The sequence below is a fragment of the Empidonax traillii genome, unplaced genomic scaffold (assembly GCF_003031625.1).
Source record: "Empidonax traillii isolate 1590-97213 ecotype Southwest subspecies unplaced genomic scaffold, ASM303162v1 scaffold679:size546144, whole genome shotgun sequence".
NCBI classification, from domain to species: Eukaryota; Metazoa; Chordata; class Aves; order Passeriformes; family Tyrannidae; genus Empidonax; species Empidonax traillii.
In genome coordinates, this window is record NW_020955872.1 from 18,557 (window position 1) to 35,740 (window position 17,184).

The 17,184-nt window shown below is 43.5% G+C and overlaps 1 protein-coding gene across 1 annotated transcript in view; it reads left to right on the forward strand.

Moving 5' to 3' along the window:
* Positions 1–4,368: 4,368 nt before the first annotated feature.
* ARHGAP6 (Rho GTPase activating protein 6) overlaps positions 4,369–17,184 on the forward strand; it is a 321,793-nt gene continuing 308,977 nt past the window's right edge. The window contains exon 1 of the mRNA XM_027899620.1: positions 4,369–4,863. Within this exon, the coding sequence (XP_027755421.1) occupies positions 4,369–4,863 (495 nt within the window). The remainder of the gene's footprint in view (positions 4,864–17,184) is intronic.

Genomic DNA, 17,184 nt, shown 5'->3' on the forward strand with positions numbered 1-17,184 from the left:
AAATTTTGTGAAGGTTAAGGTTTTCTTGACTTTAGTCCAAAATTAATATTTGGTTAGAACCAGAGAGTTGTTCAGGTTGGAGGGAACCTCGAGAGGTCTCTAGTCCAAACTCCTGCTCACAGCAGAGTAAAAACTAAACTAAGACAAGGTTGTTCAGTGCCTTGTTCAGTCAGGTCTTGAACACTACCAATGATGGGGATTCCACAACCTGTTCCAGTGCTTAATAATCCTCAGTGACTTTTTTTTCCTTACATGAAGTTCTCTGTCCATTTTTGACTACTGTCTGTCATCCACTCACTCTGAATTTCAGTACAGAGCCTGGCTCCAATTTCTTGATAACCTCCTTGTAGGAACTGGAAGGCTGTTACTAGGTTTCCCTTTCCCCAGGCTGAACAAGTCCAGCTAGCTTTCCTAGCATATCCTCACAGGGCAAATGTTCCACCTCCCAGATGTCTTGGTGGCCCTCCAAGCTGAAGTTTATCAAAGTCCTCCTTAATTGCAGTCACATAAACTAGACTGTTCCAGATGAGGTCTGTTGAATGCTGTGTAAAAGCAAATAATCACCTCTCTCGGTCTATTGACTACGTTTCTGTTGATGCAGCCCAGGATTCTTTTAGCCTTCATCTCTGAAAGGGCTTCCTGCTCCCTCATTTTTGGCCTATTGACCATCAGAGCACCTAAGCTCCTTCCCATCAGAGCTGCTCCCCAGCCCATAAGAATGCAAGGGTAAGTCCACACCAAGTGCACTTGTCCTCACTGACTTTCATAATATCCCTGTGTTCACATTCAACTGGCCTGTTTAAGCCCCTCTGAATGGCAGCCCTTCCCTGGAGCACGTTGACTGTATGCTTTAATTTGATGTTGTCCACAAACTGGATGAAAGTGCATTCTGAGTCCTCCTCCAGGCTATTAATATGGGTATGAAACAGGACACAAATCAATACAGACTTACGAAGAACTGCACTTGTAACCAGCTTCCCTGTAGAGTATGAACCATTAATCACTATGATCCAATCAGTTTTTCTCTCTGCCTCAACAAGGAAGCTGTGGGAGATTGTGCCAAAAGCCTCCTATCCACTGCTCTCCCATCATCCATGGACCAAGGCAGGTGATCAGGTTGGCTACATATGATCTACCCTTGGTAAATCCATGCTGAGTCTTTCAGTTCCTTGACTGCTATTGCAAACTTATGGTTGCAAAGACATGTGTTATGCAAACAGCTTTGCTTTGTAAGGGAAAGAAGGGTTGACAACCAATATGAGATCAAATAATACTGTCTCACTATTCCTCTGCAGATGTGGCTGCACAGCTGGTATTTTGTGCCTGGAGGTTACCGTTCAAGTTTGGGGACTAGTACTGTCTTTTTGTCCAATGCTTGTACCATGCCCACTAGAGCCCCTGAGTTGCAGGGTGGTGCTGCCAGGTCTCACAATAATGCAGTTCATAATAATGCATAATAATGCAGTGATAATGAACAGAAACTTTGCAAATAATCAGTAAGTGCTTTTATTGCTCTTCCTCCTGAAAGATGCAGACAATAGCTAAGGCAGGTAGTGAAGTTATCTACACAAAGCATCTCTGTACGTATGCTGCATTTACTCTTTGAATTGCAGCTGTGATGCTCCAGGTCTGTGTCTCCTGAAAGCTATAATTTTTCGTGGGGGCTTTCATGAAGAAAACCATCTGTGCAGTAGTAATGCCTGGTCTGAAGCAGGTGGAAATAAGAATGCTTTGCTCCCACCTCATTTAGAGTAGTTACTCGTAAACTGATGTATGCTCCTAACTATGCACTTATCTGATTCTTTCAGACTCCTTTCACAGTCTGTGTGTGCAGTGTGTAAGGATCTGAGCTGGCACTTGGATGTTTGCCCACTGGCAGCTGGCTGTGCCCAAGAGTATCAGCACTGCAAAGTGGGCAATGCACCTCACAGGGAATGGCATAAACAGTTTTTGATGGATTTCAGATGTCGATGTGACTGTCCTCTCTACTCCTCATGTGATGAGTTCCTTACAACTCTGAATTTCCTTCTCTGCCTTTTTCCCCATGTCTTCTTGTCCCTTTATGGTCCCATGATAGGTTTGTAGAGGACAAAAAAAGCAAGTACTTGGAGCCACACATCTGTGTAGTTGTACTGCAGATGTGTCCTTTCCACCAAATTGCTACCATGGGCACAGAACTGCAGAAACAAACACGGATTATTGTTTTATGCTTCAGACCTTCTTCTTAGTCTCAAGTATGAGACCTTATTGAAGGCAATAATGAGGAGGCAAAACGAAGCTTTAAACAGAAACAGCTGCAACCTTAGCTGTGGAGGAACTTGGAATTAGGCAATAGCACAGTTTATTAAAACAAGGGGGGAAAGCTACTTTGCAGACAAAAAGAAAAAGAAAAACATAATCCCATTTGTAAACATTACCTAAAACCAGAACACCTTCCTTTGAAAGTGGATAGGCTCTTGTTCTGCTGCTCTTCATGAAGTTTAAACAGCACCACACAGGAGAGAATTGTCTACTCCCTCTATTGATTAAACCAGAAATCGCTGCCACAGAGAACTTACCTACACAGGCTCCAGGATGTCAGGGAGAACAACACAACCCTGCACTAGGGTTTGAGGAGAAAACACAGAATGAGGAGAAAATAATAACCCTTTTGTTGTGCTCAAGCACTTTTATTTTCAAAATAGCCTTTTTTTAAGGAAATTTTTTCTAAGAGTTGTCTGCAACACTTTTGGGGAGACTGTGGAGCTGGTGGGTTTTCAAGTCAAAAAGAAGGATGCTTAGGCCCCATGGAGTCAGTAGTCTAACAGTGAGTTTGTCTGAGACGGGAGATTCAAGACTTGCACAGGAGTTTTTAGCTAGTCTGTCCTTAGGCATCTTCCACTCCTTCTGTAAATACAAGTATAGGTGTGGAAGAAAAACAGGATTTGGTTTTGTGTTTTGCTTTCCATCTCAAAAGTTGTAACGGCTGTAGACTTCACTGACAAAAGAGCAACTGAACTGAACCCACCCATGAAGCTAATGATTACTTAATAAAGTTGAAACACTAAATTATGGTGTGTGGGGCCCAGAAAGAACCTGAGAAGCATTGCTGTTGAACTGCTTCCAGTGAGGGGAGGACTGTAATATTCCCATTTGGAGTCGGGGCAAGAGTCAAAGTCTATGGGGAGTTTGAGGCACTGTTTCCCTCACTACAGGTAAGGAAGGAGCTGTCTGGCTGCCTTCATGGTGCTGCATGGTATTGTTCCTCTGTGTGCATTCTATTTCTTCATTTACAGTTTTGCCTTTTCCAAGTTCGTTCTGTTTTTTTTTTTTTGGTAAAAGTTTCCTTGCCTATGCTTGGAAGAGAGCGAGCAGAAAAAGCCTCAATGGGAGATCAAGCATGTTTGGTCACTTGTCCTGAGGAAGCTTAGCTTCAGTGGTCACACTCTCTTTTTCTGCTGCCGTGAGATACTCAGCAGATGTACAGATCTTGAGTGACCCATGCTGCCCGTGGGACTCACGTCCACGTGCCCTCAGAGTAAGTGTTTTGGCAGGGACGGAAAGAGATACATGGGCCAGAAGATAATTACTAGTCAAGCTTCGCTGAAGGTTCCGTCCCGTGTGCTGCACACTGGGAGCACCCTGCGTATTGCTGGGAGTTTTCCCTGAAGTCCTCAGCTCTCTCCGACACGGCCGGGATAGACGACGGGGTCCCATGTCCTGCAGCCCAGACGGGAAGGGGACGCGGCGCTGGGCTCAGAAAGGTCAGACCGGCCCTTTCCCCGGCTGCGCCTCGGGAACGATCGCTCCGAAGAACAACCTTCCGTCGCTACTCGCTCCCTCCCCAAAACAGAGCTACCCCGTGCCGGTGCGGCCGCGCCGGGACCCGGAGCTCAGGCGTGGGCAGCCAGAGGAAGCACTGAGGTGCAGGCGGCACCGGGACGGGCTCTCCCAGCCCCGGGGGGCGCAGATGGGTCCCGCCACCCCCGGACCCGACGGGGTGCCTGTGCGGGGTGGGCGGCCTGAGCTCCCGTGCGCATCGCGGCCGAGGGGGGAGTGACTCTGGCAGCCTGCGGCGAGCCCAGATAAAAGCTCCGCTGCTGCCGTCTCCCCTCCCCTTTTCTCTCGTAACTTTTTTTTTTTTTTTCGCTCTCTCTCCCTCTCTCTCTCAGCAAAGTGACCGCGGCGGCGGCAGCCCCGGAGCAGCCCCAGCGCCGGACGCCGCCATGAGCCCCGCGGTGCCGCCGTCGGGCCGCGCCGCCGGGGGCTGAGTCCGGGCGTGTGGGCCGCCCCTAGAGCCCCTGAGCGCCGGGAGCTGGAGTTAGAGGCAGCGAGAGCCCAGGCGGGACCCCCGACCGCCCCAGCGTGCCCGGGGCAGCGCCCGCCGCGATGTCGGCGCAGAGCCTGCTGAGCAGCGTCTTCTCCTGCTCCTCCCCGGCCGCTGCCGCCCCCGCCGCCGCCAAGAACCTCTCCAAGCGGAGGCTCCGCCAGACGCGCAGCCTCGACCCCGCCATCATCGGCGGCGGGCGGGAGGACGGCGAGGGCGCGGGGCGGGCGCCGCGGGCGCGGGGGGCCGGCAGCCCCTCGGGGGAGCGCCGCGGTCTCCGGGGCGCCCCGCCGCCCCACGGCGCCTCCTTCTCCACCCCCAGCACTCCGCTGGAGCGGTCGCCGCCGGGCAGCGCGGTCTTCGACGAGGAGACCCTCCGGGGGAAGCGGAGCCCGGGCTGCGAGCTGCCCTTCCTGGCGCGCACCCCCTCGGCCCTGGCGCTGAGCGGCCCCGCCAACAGCATCTTCTCCTCGCCCCGGCGCTGGCTGCAGCAGAGGAAGGGGCAGCCCTCGCCGCCCGAGCCTCGCCCCGCTACCTACGTCGTGTGGAAGTCCGAGGTAGGCACGCCCGCCCCCGGGGACGGGCACCCGCCGCGCCGCCCTCGGCCCCGCCGCCCGCCTACCCCGGCGGGGGCCCCGGGAGCCACCAGCGCCCGTCCGGGGGTGGGGACACGGCGCGGTGAGGCAGTCGAGGCTGCCGCGGGTATTAGTGCCGGGAGCCGGCGTCCGCGGCCGTGAAGGGTCAGGTGTTTGAGTTTCCCTCGATGGGCTCCATGCGTAGTTGTCCCAGGCCTCTAAAGCCTTCCCCTCCCAGTTTCACACCTCTTAAACAGAAGTATGTGATGGTTTCTAACAAGATAGACAAATTATTTTTAATGTGCGCACCCAGTGAGCTGTGATTTATTTGACAACGCACATGTGTCAAAACCACATGAGGAGCGGTTGTATTCCAAGACAAATCCAACTCTGCAACGCAAATATTTATTCGTTTAACTTGGATGTCATCGATGTTGGGCTGCAGATACCATACCATGTGGATGAATGTATTCAAAGAATGTGGCATTGTTTCTTGGTAGCAATTGCTCGGTGACTTGCAGAGCCCTTTGTAGCTGTAGAAGAATAATCTTGTTTTGTTCTAAGAAATTCTCCATCCTGTTCATGGTGATGAGGTTTCCCGCTTAACTGTTTAGTAGTGCCTCCTGGAGCACTGGGATCAGAAGGCAGCCTTTTCCTTTTTTTCTCCACTTCCAAAGATGTATATATTATAAATAGCCAGTAATAACCAGCAATAAGACAACCCCATTGTTCCAGTGGGATGCAGAAACCCTTGAAAAATTGTTACCTTACACAGGGATCTGTGATCAAACTAGGCACAATAATGGCACAAAATGTTTTTAAGGGCAAATGCTGCCTCTCACCCTGGATGAGCTCCTATATCCTCCTGTTCGCTTGGAGTATAAAAGTTGTCAATGTCTGTGAGTTGGGATGGAGTGTCAACCTGTGGCTGGTGACTTCAGGCAAGATGCTGGCTAATGTTTAAAGAGGTGGTGAAGATTTTTTGCTGTTTTAAAAATTGGATTATTAAGTCTTGTGATCAGGAGTTACTCAGTATTTCATCTTGATACTTGAATTTTATGATAGTTAAAAATTCATTGTTTCAAAGAACTTTGTGGGAATTGCAGCATCAGTGGACAGTAAGATGATAGGTGGTCACACTAGTAAAGGGTAAGTTTGCTGCTTATCCACCTGTGATTTGATAAGGTACATCAAAAAGTGTAAGATACTTAAGATTTCCTGTGCAGGGTTTACTGACTGAGTCTAAGACTCATAGCATGGTCTCTGATCTGTAAGTGGGTCTCCCTGCTTTCACTGAATGTATGTGAAGCTGGTGGACACTTGGGGTATTTTTATCAGATCTGTATGTCGTAACACCACACAGCACAGCACATCTGTGATGGCAAATTTAAAAGTATTTTTTTTCTTAATTTGGCGAGTTTTTTTTCTTAATTTGGCGAGAATTTAGCATTTTTAAATAACCAAACCTCTTTTGGGATGGGTGTATTATATTACTAATAACTCTAATGCAGTATAGTGATATAGTTACTTTTGATTCAGTACAGTGCCACATGATGTTAATGTTCTCTAACAAATTGTTGTTTATGTGGCATTTGAATCTGAGTATCTTTCATACAATTAAGAATGGGTGTTTAACAAAGTGTGGTTTTATATTTTGAAGGCACCTTTGCTATGGGTGGGGCCTGATTTTTCGAGTAACTGAGATGTATGTATGGGTGTAGTTTAAAAAAAAAATCTTTATATTAGAAAAAAAAAAAATAACCTCAACAGGTGATTTTGTTGTGAGAGAACAATTTTGTCAAGGTTTGAGCTCAATGCTGTCAGGACAAGTGAGTATCCCCGTCTCTGTTGTGTCCCCTTGTCCGAGTGGGGCAGGTGACTGGGCCACCCCTTTCCATGAGCCCTCAGGTGGGCACAAGTGTCATCGCTGTCACTGTCCCAGCAGTCACAGTGGTGGGGCTGCCAGGTAGGAGCAGGGTGTGCTGCACCTGAATCCTGGCTCCCCCAGTGTGTTGATTTCGTCACTGTGAATTGGTGTCACTCTGTGTCAGTTGTCATATAACCAGATACCTGCTAGTTTCCGACTTGCTATTGTCGAGACGTTATACAAATATTAACTTAGTTATTCAGCAAAGACGTGTATAAATTATTTAATCTATGTTTTAGGGAAACTGCACATACATAATTTTGATCGTATTCCCCTTCTTCTTTCAGGCATGCATCCTAATGGTCATTCTATTTGGTCTTACGAAAAATAGCGTCGTTAATATTCCTTTATTTATTTATAAATATTTGTTTTTTCCTTCCCATGTAGTCTTTACTGGAAAAGCTCTTGTTCAGTTTTTAGGAAGTGAAGGATTTTTTAGTCTCTGGAGCTTTACCCTGGCCATGGCAAATCAAGTATGCTTGAGGAGGTGAAAAAAACACATTTTATTGGGTGAAAAGGAAATAACTATTTATAATATTTTAACTTTAAAAGGTCCCATTATTCAAATTATTTCATTCTCAGTAGGAAATTTATAGTTCCATTTTTTCTCAACTTAGAAAATGAAATACATTGCAATAACAATTTTACTTGGCTATAAAAGGCAACGGAATAGATGACTGCCAAATGAAAAAGTACATAGAAAATTTTGGTTGGTGTACTTAAAAATTCCCATCCTATTAGCTGGGAATAAAAGAATGGTCATTGCAAAATCTGTTTTCTTTACGTTCATTCCAACACCCTCAGTATAATTGCGCTTTTTAGAAAATATTTCTCTAGAACCACTGTGCAAGCAACAGGTTTGTGTGCTAGCAGATATATGTGGGAATTATTTTCTTCCACAATACCTTAATCTCTAAAGCAGTAAAGAGAAGTAAAAATACCATGGAGATTTCCTCTTCAGAACCCCCTCAAAAATTATAACTTCTGGGCAGGACCTCCTGCTCCTGTCCCAAACTGGAGCCGTGTAGTGGCATCTAGAGAGAGGAGGTGAAAATGGGGTTTACAGCCTGTGCTCTGTGAGTCCTGCCCTGGCACAGCCAGTGCCTTGGGGCTGCAGGGGTAGGGGCACCTGGCACAGCTCTAGTCAGGTTTTAAAGGGTGTCTGTCCTGCTGATCTGCAGTTTCTGTATATGAGGCCAAAATGTTCCTAATAGCTTTAATATGAGGTCATGAGAATAACGGATTGTTTATTTTACCTTTTTTTAATTGTAGTTCTTTGACTTAAGATTTTATAACACAAGCCTATCTGTTGGCCTAGGGAGAGAAAGGTTGTCGCTCAGTTTGTGCCACCATTCATAAATAATTTTTAATGGAGTGCCAGAGTGCACAGGGGATTTCCATTTTCAGCAGCAGGTCACACTTAAATGTGTTAGGGTTGTATTCTTGGATCCACAGATTTTTGAATGTGAGGCAACACGTGACAGATGTGCTTCTCACTACATACCACACCAGTGATCTGTCTCTTTATCGACATGTAGTTTGTTTTGCAAGAATATTTTACATCTGTAAAGGTTATTTTTGGTAGAGCTTTCCTCTGCTGACAAGCATTCTTTCACCTTATTAATATCTATTCATGTATAAGCTGCTTAAATAAAAAAACCTTTTCCTGTACGTTTGGAAATCAATGACAACATTTCCAGTGGTTTCAGCGGTGCAAAGCCAAGGGGGATTTTTAAGAAGGGAAAAAAGCATTCATCCTCCATTCCTACCTGATCTCAACTGTCCTTTTAAGCCATTTTCCGTAAAGAAAATTCACTTTCACTTAAAAAATTGTCTTACTATGCTTTCATTAAGTGTCTCGTATGTTTAAGTGACTAAGTAAACGAAATATCATGGGAACAGGTGGTAAAAATATCTAGAGATACCTTAATGCCTTGATTCTGCGAAAATTTAGTCTTGCATTTATGCTGTTGTATGTGAATGGTCCTGTATAGGTTAAGGATGCAAGTGTTTTGTAGTGACTGATGGAAATGTGTTTGCTGGGTGAAAAGTCCAGAATAGCTCAGAATGAATCTGTGTAAATTCTCAAGTTGTGTTAGTTCTTCTACTTACTTTTCTGTTCTAAAGATGGTAATGGAAAGCCATGGCATGTGTATAAAAAATATGGCAAATCATGTGACTGTATTGGCATAATCTATTCATTATGATAAACCAAATATACACATTTAAACTTAAATGGCCTGATTATTTTGCTGTCATACTCTCTGTGTTACTGACTAATTAAACATTACCATATCCACCTGCTGCTTTAAACTAGTAGCAGCATAATATCTGCAGCCTTTCCACCTGTGTGCCTGGCCCCTGGGAAGCAGGAGGCAGCATCCTTGGTTCCATTTGGAACATGATATCTGTCTTTCCTTGTAGCGAGGTGGGAGTCAGTCTCTTCTGCCAGGCAGCTTGTGACAGGACAAGAGGAAGCAGCCTCAAGCTGCATTCATGGAGGTTCATGTTGGACATTAAGTGTGAGCACAGTGTCTGGTATCCTTAAGCACCTTGATACCTAACCCAGAGATTTTGCTGTATGAATAGAAGAGAGGTTTGAACATAGTCCCTTGCAGAGCTCTGATTAATTGTCCTGGAAGAAAAATGAAGATCTGGTATGTTTAAATGGCTTTTTGTCACCTTTGTCTTCTTCCAAGCATTAAAAAAACTGGATACTCCCCTATCCCCAATATTGCTAACTTGCATTTTTCACTTTCAGAGGGGATTTTTAATGAGATGTGTGAGAACTGTATTTCGGAATATTTTTGTATTTTTTTTAAAGTAAAAAACTGTGCATTGGTATTTACTACTGAATTGACACACAATTAGTTTCAGCCTAAGTCCGTCTCATTTAATGCTGTAAAAATTGTATAACTGCAGAATCTGGTGGGCAGAAATGTTGTGGGTCTCTTATGGGAGGAATGCCATTAAAAGTAACTAAATATATTCAGCATTTCTGATTTTGGCAAATGCACTCTTCCCATTCCCAACTAAATTACATCTGAAGACATTGGATGAAAATATGAGGGTTGACAGCTAGGACAGACAGAATTCCCCAAGTGGGCATTGCTTAAGTAATGGGAAAGGAACTTGTGAAAATAATAGAAATGAGACTGAAAAGTAATTTTGAGCAGCCTCTAAAATATCCACAACCCAGACCGCTGTATTGACTTCATGATGGAGTTGCAGCATATTTAGTTTTGCAGACTCTCTTGTGTGACAAGAATTGCAGCTGTGACAGTTTGCAAGTGGAGAACATTTCAGAAGTCTCTTTTCACTCTTCTGCGGTGCTGTGGCTGTAGATATTAAGCCTGTTTTGGGGTGATTTTTTTTTTGCTTTTAGATGTAAGTATCATAAGTGAAACCAGCAGGGAGTTCTGTGCAAGTATGAACACTCCTGACACAGTAGTAACTAGATTGTATCAGTGTCAAGAGTTGCAGACTTGAAATCTTAATATAAAAACGTACTAAAAATGAAAATTAAAATGGCAATCCTATCGTAGTTTCTTTAAACATGATATAATGCTGTTCATATTTGATTCTCTGGCTATGCATCATAGTGTTTGAGAGCATATTAAGCAAATGTTTTAAAATACAGCTTTTGTACATTCTGCGTTACACTGGTGGTTAACTGAACAAGGTGTCTGGACTGTGGGAGAAGAGGCCAAATATTCCATCCAGCTTATGGAAGGTGGAAGGGGAGCAATAAGGAGGTGAGTGCAAGGTTCAGAGTTCACTGGAATTTGATATTGCAACTCATCCAATTTTGTAAGGTACTGAGCTTTCAGACTTCAACAGAGTACTCAAACGTCTGCTTTCCTTTTGGCTGGTGAAGACTACTAATCAAACCAGAGTACTGAGAAGGAAGCAAAGCCTTGAGTCACTGTTTAGCTCTAGGAATTTTACTCTCTTCACCCCTCTTTAAAACTTTTGTATCTATTATTTTTTACAAATTTTTAAGTTGTGCTTACTTGTTCAAAATAATTTCCATTATTTTTTAATCTGTTCTTATCCTGTATCAATAATACGTATCAATGGAAGTGTATGTTGAGGCTTTCTGGTTGAGTTTTAGTTTTCCTAGATGTTTACAGACTGGCTATTTCAAGCTACATGTTTTTTCCACACCAGTTGTCAGCTAAGAATTATTAAATCCCTTGGAGAGTTGAGAGTGTTTTTGAAGGATTTGATGAGCTTCCAGTGCTTGACGCTCGCCACATTGTTGTACTGGAACCAGATGTTGGGTACCACATGTCCGTGTTTTTGGACCTAAGTAGGTTAGGTACTGTGTCTCTGGCTCGTAAAAACAAACATTAGTTTCCCACCCTAAAGCTGTCATCCCTGGGTCATCATCCTCACAGTCCTGGCTGTGGGAACAGCTTGCATCAGCATCCCAAGTTGTGAAAGCAGAACTGTCTTTTCTGGATCTTCCTATTTCATCTTTTTTTCTCTCAAATAAAAGACTTTCTGACTTACGGTGTTTATCCGTGAGGACTCTTGTGTAAGGTTGAAAAGAGATTTTTGAGCATTGCACTTAGCGTGGATTCATGTGATCACTCAGTCTAATGCAGAAACTCTCCTGGTGGCTGCTGAGAACTTGCTTTTCTTTTCTCTCCCCTGTTAATTTCTAAGTCCTGTTCCACACACCTGAACTCTTTTAGTTTGGGCTTGTCTTTTGTCCATTTCTAGTTCTCCTTGTTTTGTATATCTTCAGTTATCATCCATGCCAGATGTTAAAAAGGAAGATATGTGTCTTCTTGCTTTCATCACCCGAAATTCATATGAAAAAACAGCTGCTTTACTGTAGCTGTAGCCTATTATTTGGATTGGCCAAGTTAAATTTTAATGAGTACTTTTGTTCTTATAAATGGACAGACTGGTTTTCAGGAAAGTGCAAAGCATGTTACAGGCCGATTCCTTTTGGGGTTTTTCAGTGCAGTTAAGATTACTTTTGCACTGTCTTGGAGTTAGGCTTCTTGAAAGGACTGGCTTCCTAGATTTGCTTTTCAGTGGTGGAGCTGTACCTCTGCTGAACATCTATAACTGATGTTGCAAGAAGAAGACTAATACAAATTTTTCATTTCTATTTTCAGGTTTTATTTACTTTATCCCTTTGTTTTCTGCCACTGTTGTAATACGGCAAGATGGTTTCTGAGGACTAACTTTTTAGTTTTTTCTCCAAAGGGTAATTTCAGTTGAGTTGCACCCTACTGAGAGTAATGTGGTGAGAAACCAGTTGGCAGTGCTGTGTTCAGTTTTCATTTGCTTTTCTCTCTAAAAGTCTAAAAATATTCCTCCTACAGGAAATGTTTTTCATTCTGTTATGTCTTTTTCTTCCCATAGGAGGTATTTCTTTTAATTTATTGGATAAACCCATAAAGAGTTTAGGCACAATAGGATCTTTGGGCAAGCTGTTTAAGAGATCTCACCATCTTCTGTTTTTAGAAGATGTGCAATTGTTTCTTTATACAGTGCTGTTAGACTCTGGGGTAAGCTGACACTTAAATGAAATAGGAGAATTTGAAGCTAAAAAATATGGATTGACACATCTGCCGTCACTTCTCAAATACCGTTATTTTGATTGTTCATATTTCACACTTATTCTTCTAAAATCATAAAGAAATCCCTTTTCTCTTTTCCCTGTCCTCTATGTTAAAAGGATTCTGGGCAATATTTTGATCTTCATCCCATCACCACAATTTTAAGTGCGTGTGTATATAGGAGGGCTAAATCCTAGTAACATCCTGGTTGGAAATCTGGTTGTAGCTGTAATTTAATTTGATGGAAGTGCAAACTGCTATTTGAAAGGGGTGGTGGGGAAAGACAGACTGGGATAGATTACGTTTTCATTCTCTAAAATAAGACCCTATCTACTCTATCGTAAATTAGAACAATATGGTTGAGTTTTCTTGTGGCTATTTCATAACATTCCTGCTGACAAAATATGACGTGCCTCTTGCTTGTTGCTTCACTACTGTTTCTCAAGCATATGTTTGTGTCTCTGCACCAAGTGACAGCTCCTATAGCTGTCCCCACACCATGGGGACACGTCTTTTAGGTCTTTAGAAGGGGGCAGCATATTTAGAAATTATACAAAGTGGGCTGTGCCAGGGAGCGAGTACCAAACCACAGCCCGCTGGGAGAGTTAGGCAGCCAAATTACTTAAATAAGCGTAATTAGAAGTTTTACTTACTTCAGAGGGAAAGTGTCTTAATTCTATATTCACTAAAGGAATGAGAGGTAATTGGCAGTCAGCACGTACTGAGGGTTTTAAAGCAGCTTTTTAGTAGAATGATTAGTAAGATTTACACTGGTAAATTTGCATATTTTAAAAGTCTCTGGCACACTGTCCAAAATACTTCTCAATGCTTTTCTCTGCTTGAGGCATGAGCGTGTACTGTTTCCACGCTCTGTCAAGGCTCAGATGGAACCTTTCTACTTCATAAACCTCTCCTGAGCAGAGGCAGGGTGAATATAAACTTGGGAGTAAACTATGTAACAGAGCCTCCCACCTGTTTTTTAGCCCAAATACAGGTAAATTGTACCACCCCACGTGGATCAGAGGAAAATGAGTTAGCTGTGTTAGTGAGCAGTGAAAGGTGTGCCGTGTAGAGAACATGATCCCTCAGTGCTGGGCAGTATGAGCTAAAAGGTGACCGGTGGGTCAAGGGAACTGGCTTCACCCTGGTGAATCCACATCCGGACTCCTTTGTACCAAGGAGATGTTGAGATACTGGAGCAAGTGGAGTGGAGTGCCATTAGAACAGTTAAGGGATACGGGTGCTTAATGCACGAGCAAAGGACTGGAGAAGAATAACGAGGAATGTAATTCCTCTTCTACTACCTACATGGGGACTAAGGACAAGATGAAGCTGGGTATTATTGGAGTTGCACAATGACAGTCACAAGTTGCAGCAAGAGGAATTTGGAGGAGTAGCTATAAGTAAAAAAAAAACATTCACAGCGGGAGTGGTTAAGTATTGAAACAGATTGCCCAGAGAGGCTGTGGAATCTGTGTCCTTGGAAGTTTTCAACCTTTGACAGTGCAAGGCCCCAAGGATTCAAATCAAATTTTGAAGATGACCCAGCTTTGAGTAGAAGACTGGACCAGATGACCTCCAGAGGTCCCTTCGAACCTAATTTTTTTCTGTGATTCTATGACTCAGAGTGACAGCAGAATGAAAACTGCCATCCTTCCTTGCGCTACAACATACCTTTGAAGGAACAAAAGTTGCTGAATTGCAGAAATTATTATGGATGCTCTCCAGCACCAACATTTGAAGCAGACTTGTAAGAGGAGTGATTCTTTCATTGCGTCATTCTCCAAAGTTGTTGGTGTGCTTCTATTCTATGAGGCATACCCTACTCTTACACTGCAGCTCCACTGCTAGTGTCTCACAAATGCAAAGAAAGCCAGGGTGTTCTTTTAAAAAGTAGAATTTAAAACAAAAACCCAACCAAGCCCTTCTCAAATTCAAGTTTTTTGCAGAGGCAGCTTGATGGGGCTCTAGCAGACCTTCAGCAGGGACTTGGTGGGGAAGTTTCAGTAACTACTTGCCGAGTAGGTTTCCTGTCAGGTTATGTTTAACCAAGCTGGCCTGCTTATTCGAGCACTAGGGAGCCCAGGGCTTACAAGGTACCCACCTCCAGGACAGTGTGTTATTGGGACGGCCTTGTTCTGACATTGAGCTCCATTCACCTTTATGGGTTGTTTGAATTTAGGTTTAAAAATACTAAGCATTTGGCAAAACACCATCATATTTTCTTACCGTGTGCTCATGACAGGCCTAAACACTTCAATGCCTGTAATCAAAAAGTGGTACAGAAGCATTCCTGTCCATTTAGCGTTTCTAACTTTCATTTTTATCATCTTGTATTGTAAAAGTAAAAATAATCTGGGAGAGGAATGGAAGAAGGAAAAAAATTGAAAAGGTATGCAAGAAGAAAAGGAAATCTGCTGCCAAGCTTTGAGTTTGGAATTGCATCAGATACACAGAACAATAGGTGTGGCAGTAGAACAGTTCAGGATTTGCCTGTATTGTCTTACACAGCAACAGTTTAACCTGATATTGACCTTACAATTTATGAGCTTAAAGGTACAGTTATGTAACTGGGATCAGTCAAAGCTAAATTAAACTGGAATAGGGAGATGAGGCCACACAGCCTGGAAAAAGCTGGTACCAAATTGGCTTGCTGAAATAAATGCTTCCATGCTGCTACTTAAAAGGAGCACAGGTCATAATTTGCTGCTGTTTATGATGCAGCAGTGGGCTTTTTTGAGCTTCTAGAGCATGTTAATTAGCATCTGATCTCCTGTGTCTCCTGTCTTTGCTCTCAAGAAATGATTTGGCAAGTCTGCATGTAGCTGGCAGACGTTTTGTCAGGCAGGTGCGGCCTCCAGCATCGAATATGAAATCTGGCTAACAGGAGGATCTTGTCCACAGTAAAACAAAGCTTTGATGGCTGGGACTTTGAGCCTTTTGCAGTCTCTATAAGTGCTTCTTTCCTTGATGGACCAGAACATAAGAAGAGGAAAAGGTGAGTTTATTTGTGTGGTTCAAATAAAAGAAGATAAGGAAAGAGAGAAGACAAAACAGTAAGAAATTAATATCTGAGTAAAGCATCAGCAATGCTGGAAAACAAGATTACTGCTAACATACCACCACTGCTGGGAAGAGGAGAGCTTTGACTCCTCCTTAGGTGTCTCTGCCCTGTCTTGCTCATAGTGTGATGTCCTGGTTTCCTCCTGGGAACGCTGAGCCCGAGGTACCATTCTAGGGTGGCTCTGTGCTTTGAGGCTCTGCCTGCTGTGCCACCTGGCCCTCCAAGAAGATGAACCTTGAGTTCCTAGATTATTTATGTAATTTTGAAATATTATTCTTGATCTTTTGTATTGTTACTTTTTGTTATTGCAATTAGAGCCTTCTTACTTTCTCCTTCCTTCCCAGAGAGGGAGGATTGTAATGCTGAGGTCTTCCACAAAACCGAATACCATTTTTTAGCAGTAAAGGGGTCTTAGGCCTTGTTCATACACGTTCTTGTGCATTTTCTTATTTTAGTAGCACTTTCAGCTGTTGCTGTTTCAAATGTCGTTTATGCTTTGTTTGTGCTTGTTCTATGGTGAAAAGTACGTGCTCTAGCACAACTTGATATATTTGCCTTCTACTATCACTTGTTTTCGGCTTGTGACAGCGGATCTGCTTGTTTTCTAGAAAAATGTATTGAGCCTGTATCAGTGCATTATAAAGTACAAATGTATGCACTTTAGTTCTTTAAACTGGTAGCATCCAGCTTATACAGTCAGATGGTAAATGGAAATTCTGATTGCTGTAGAATATGGGGTCTGGCGTAAGTGTCGGAATTAAAAAGAAAATATCTGCTGTTCTTTGGTAACTCTATGTGTTCTGTGATAGCTGGCCTGGAGGGCACTCTCAAGGAGGGAGCTACGCTGCAGTACTGTATTTGTCAGAGCTTCCTCTCTGGGAGTCTTTTTAAAGCAAAGCCCTCCAGTATTCGAAGTTTGGTTGTTTGGAAATCTCTCTGACAAACTGTCTGGAAGCTGGATATCATCTTCTTTCTACAGAGGAAATCCTTCTCGTATCCTGAAGGCTGCCAAAGGCTATGGCCCAGCAGAGACAGCGAGGTGCCACTGCAGGAGGAGTTGGTAGAGATAATGGGGTATCATCCATATTTCCTGTGCTCCACAATCACAGACTTTTCCACCAAAGCTACTTAATCCTGATGACAGGAGTAGGGAACAGAGAGAGCACTCACCACTTGACAAGTCAAAAAGCTTTTGCATCTTGGAAATAGAAACATTGTGAGGAGCAATGATCTCATCTTTATGGCCATACTGCAGTTGTGGTAGCTGTGGTCTCAGGTGGCAGGACACCTTTCTTGAAGGTTTGAGCTCTTGGACACCCTTCTTCTAGACCAAGTCCAGCTGTTTGGGCTTAGCATTCAGCATAAGATTTAACCATAGAACTTTTTTTGAGCTGAAGATAGCAGGCTGAAGATGTAACTTGAATTACAGTTGAAAAGAATGAGATTCCTGCAGTGAATTATTTAGTCCTGGCTTCCTTACAGGTTTTTGGAAATATACTCCCTTAGTTAGATAAAGGCGTTTAATAACCATAGTGCTGTGCTAGAGGGTGACTGGCTCCTTAATTAAAATAGGACCAGAGTATTTGTAGGAAAGCAGGAGCTCTTCTTGTACTGGATCTGCCTCTGACAGATGGAGTGCAAGCCAAGAGGAAAGGAGAAATACGGTGGGCAACATCTGGGCCAAATCTAAGCAAAACTAGAATGAACAATTTGTTAGGATGTTCCCAAGGAGT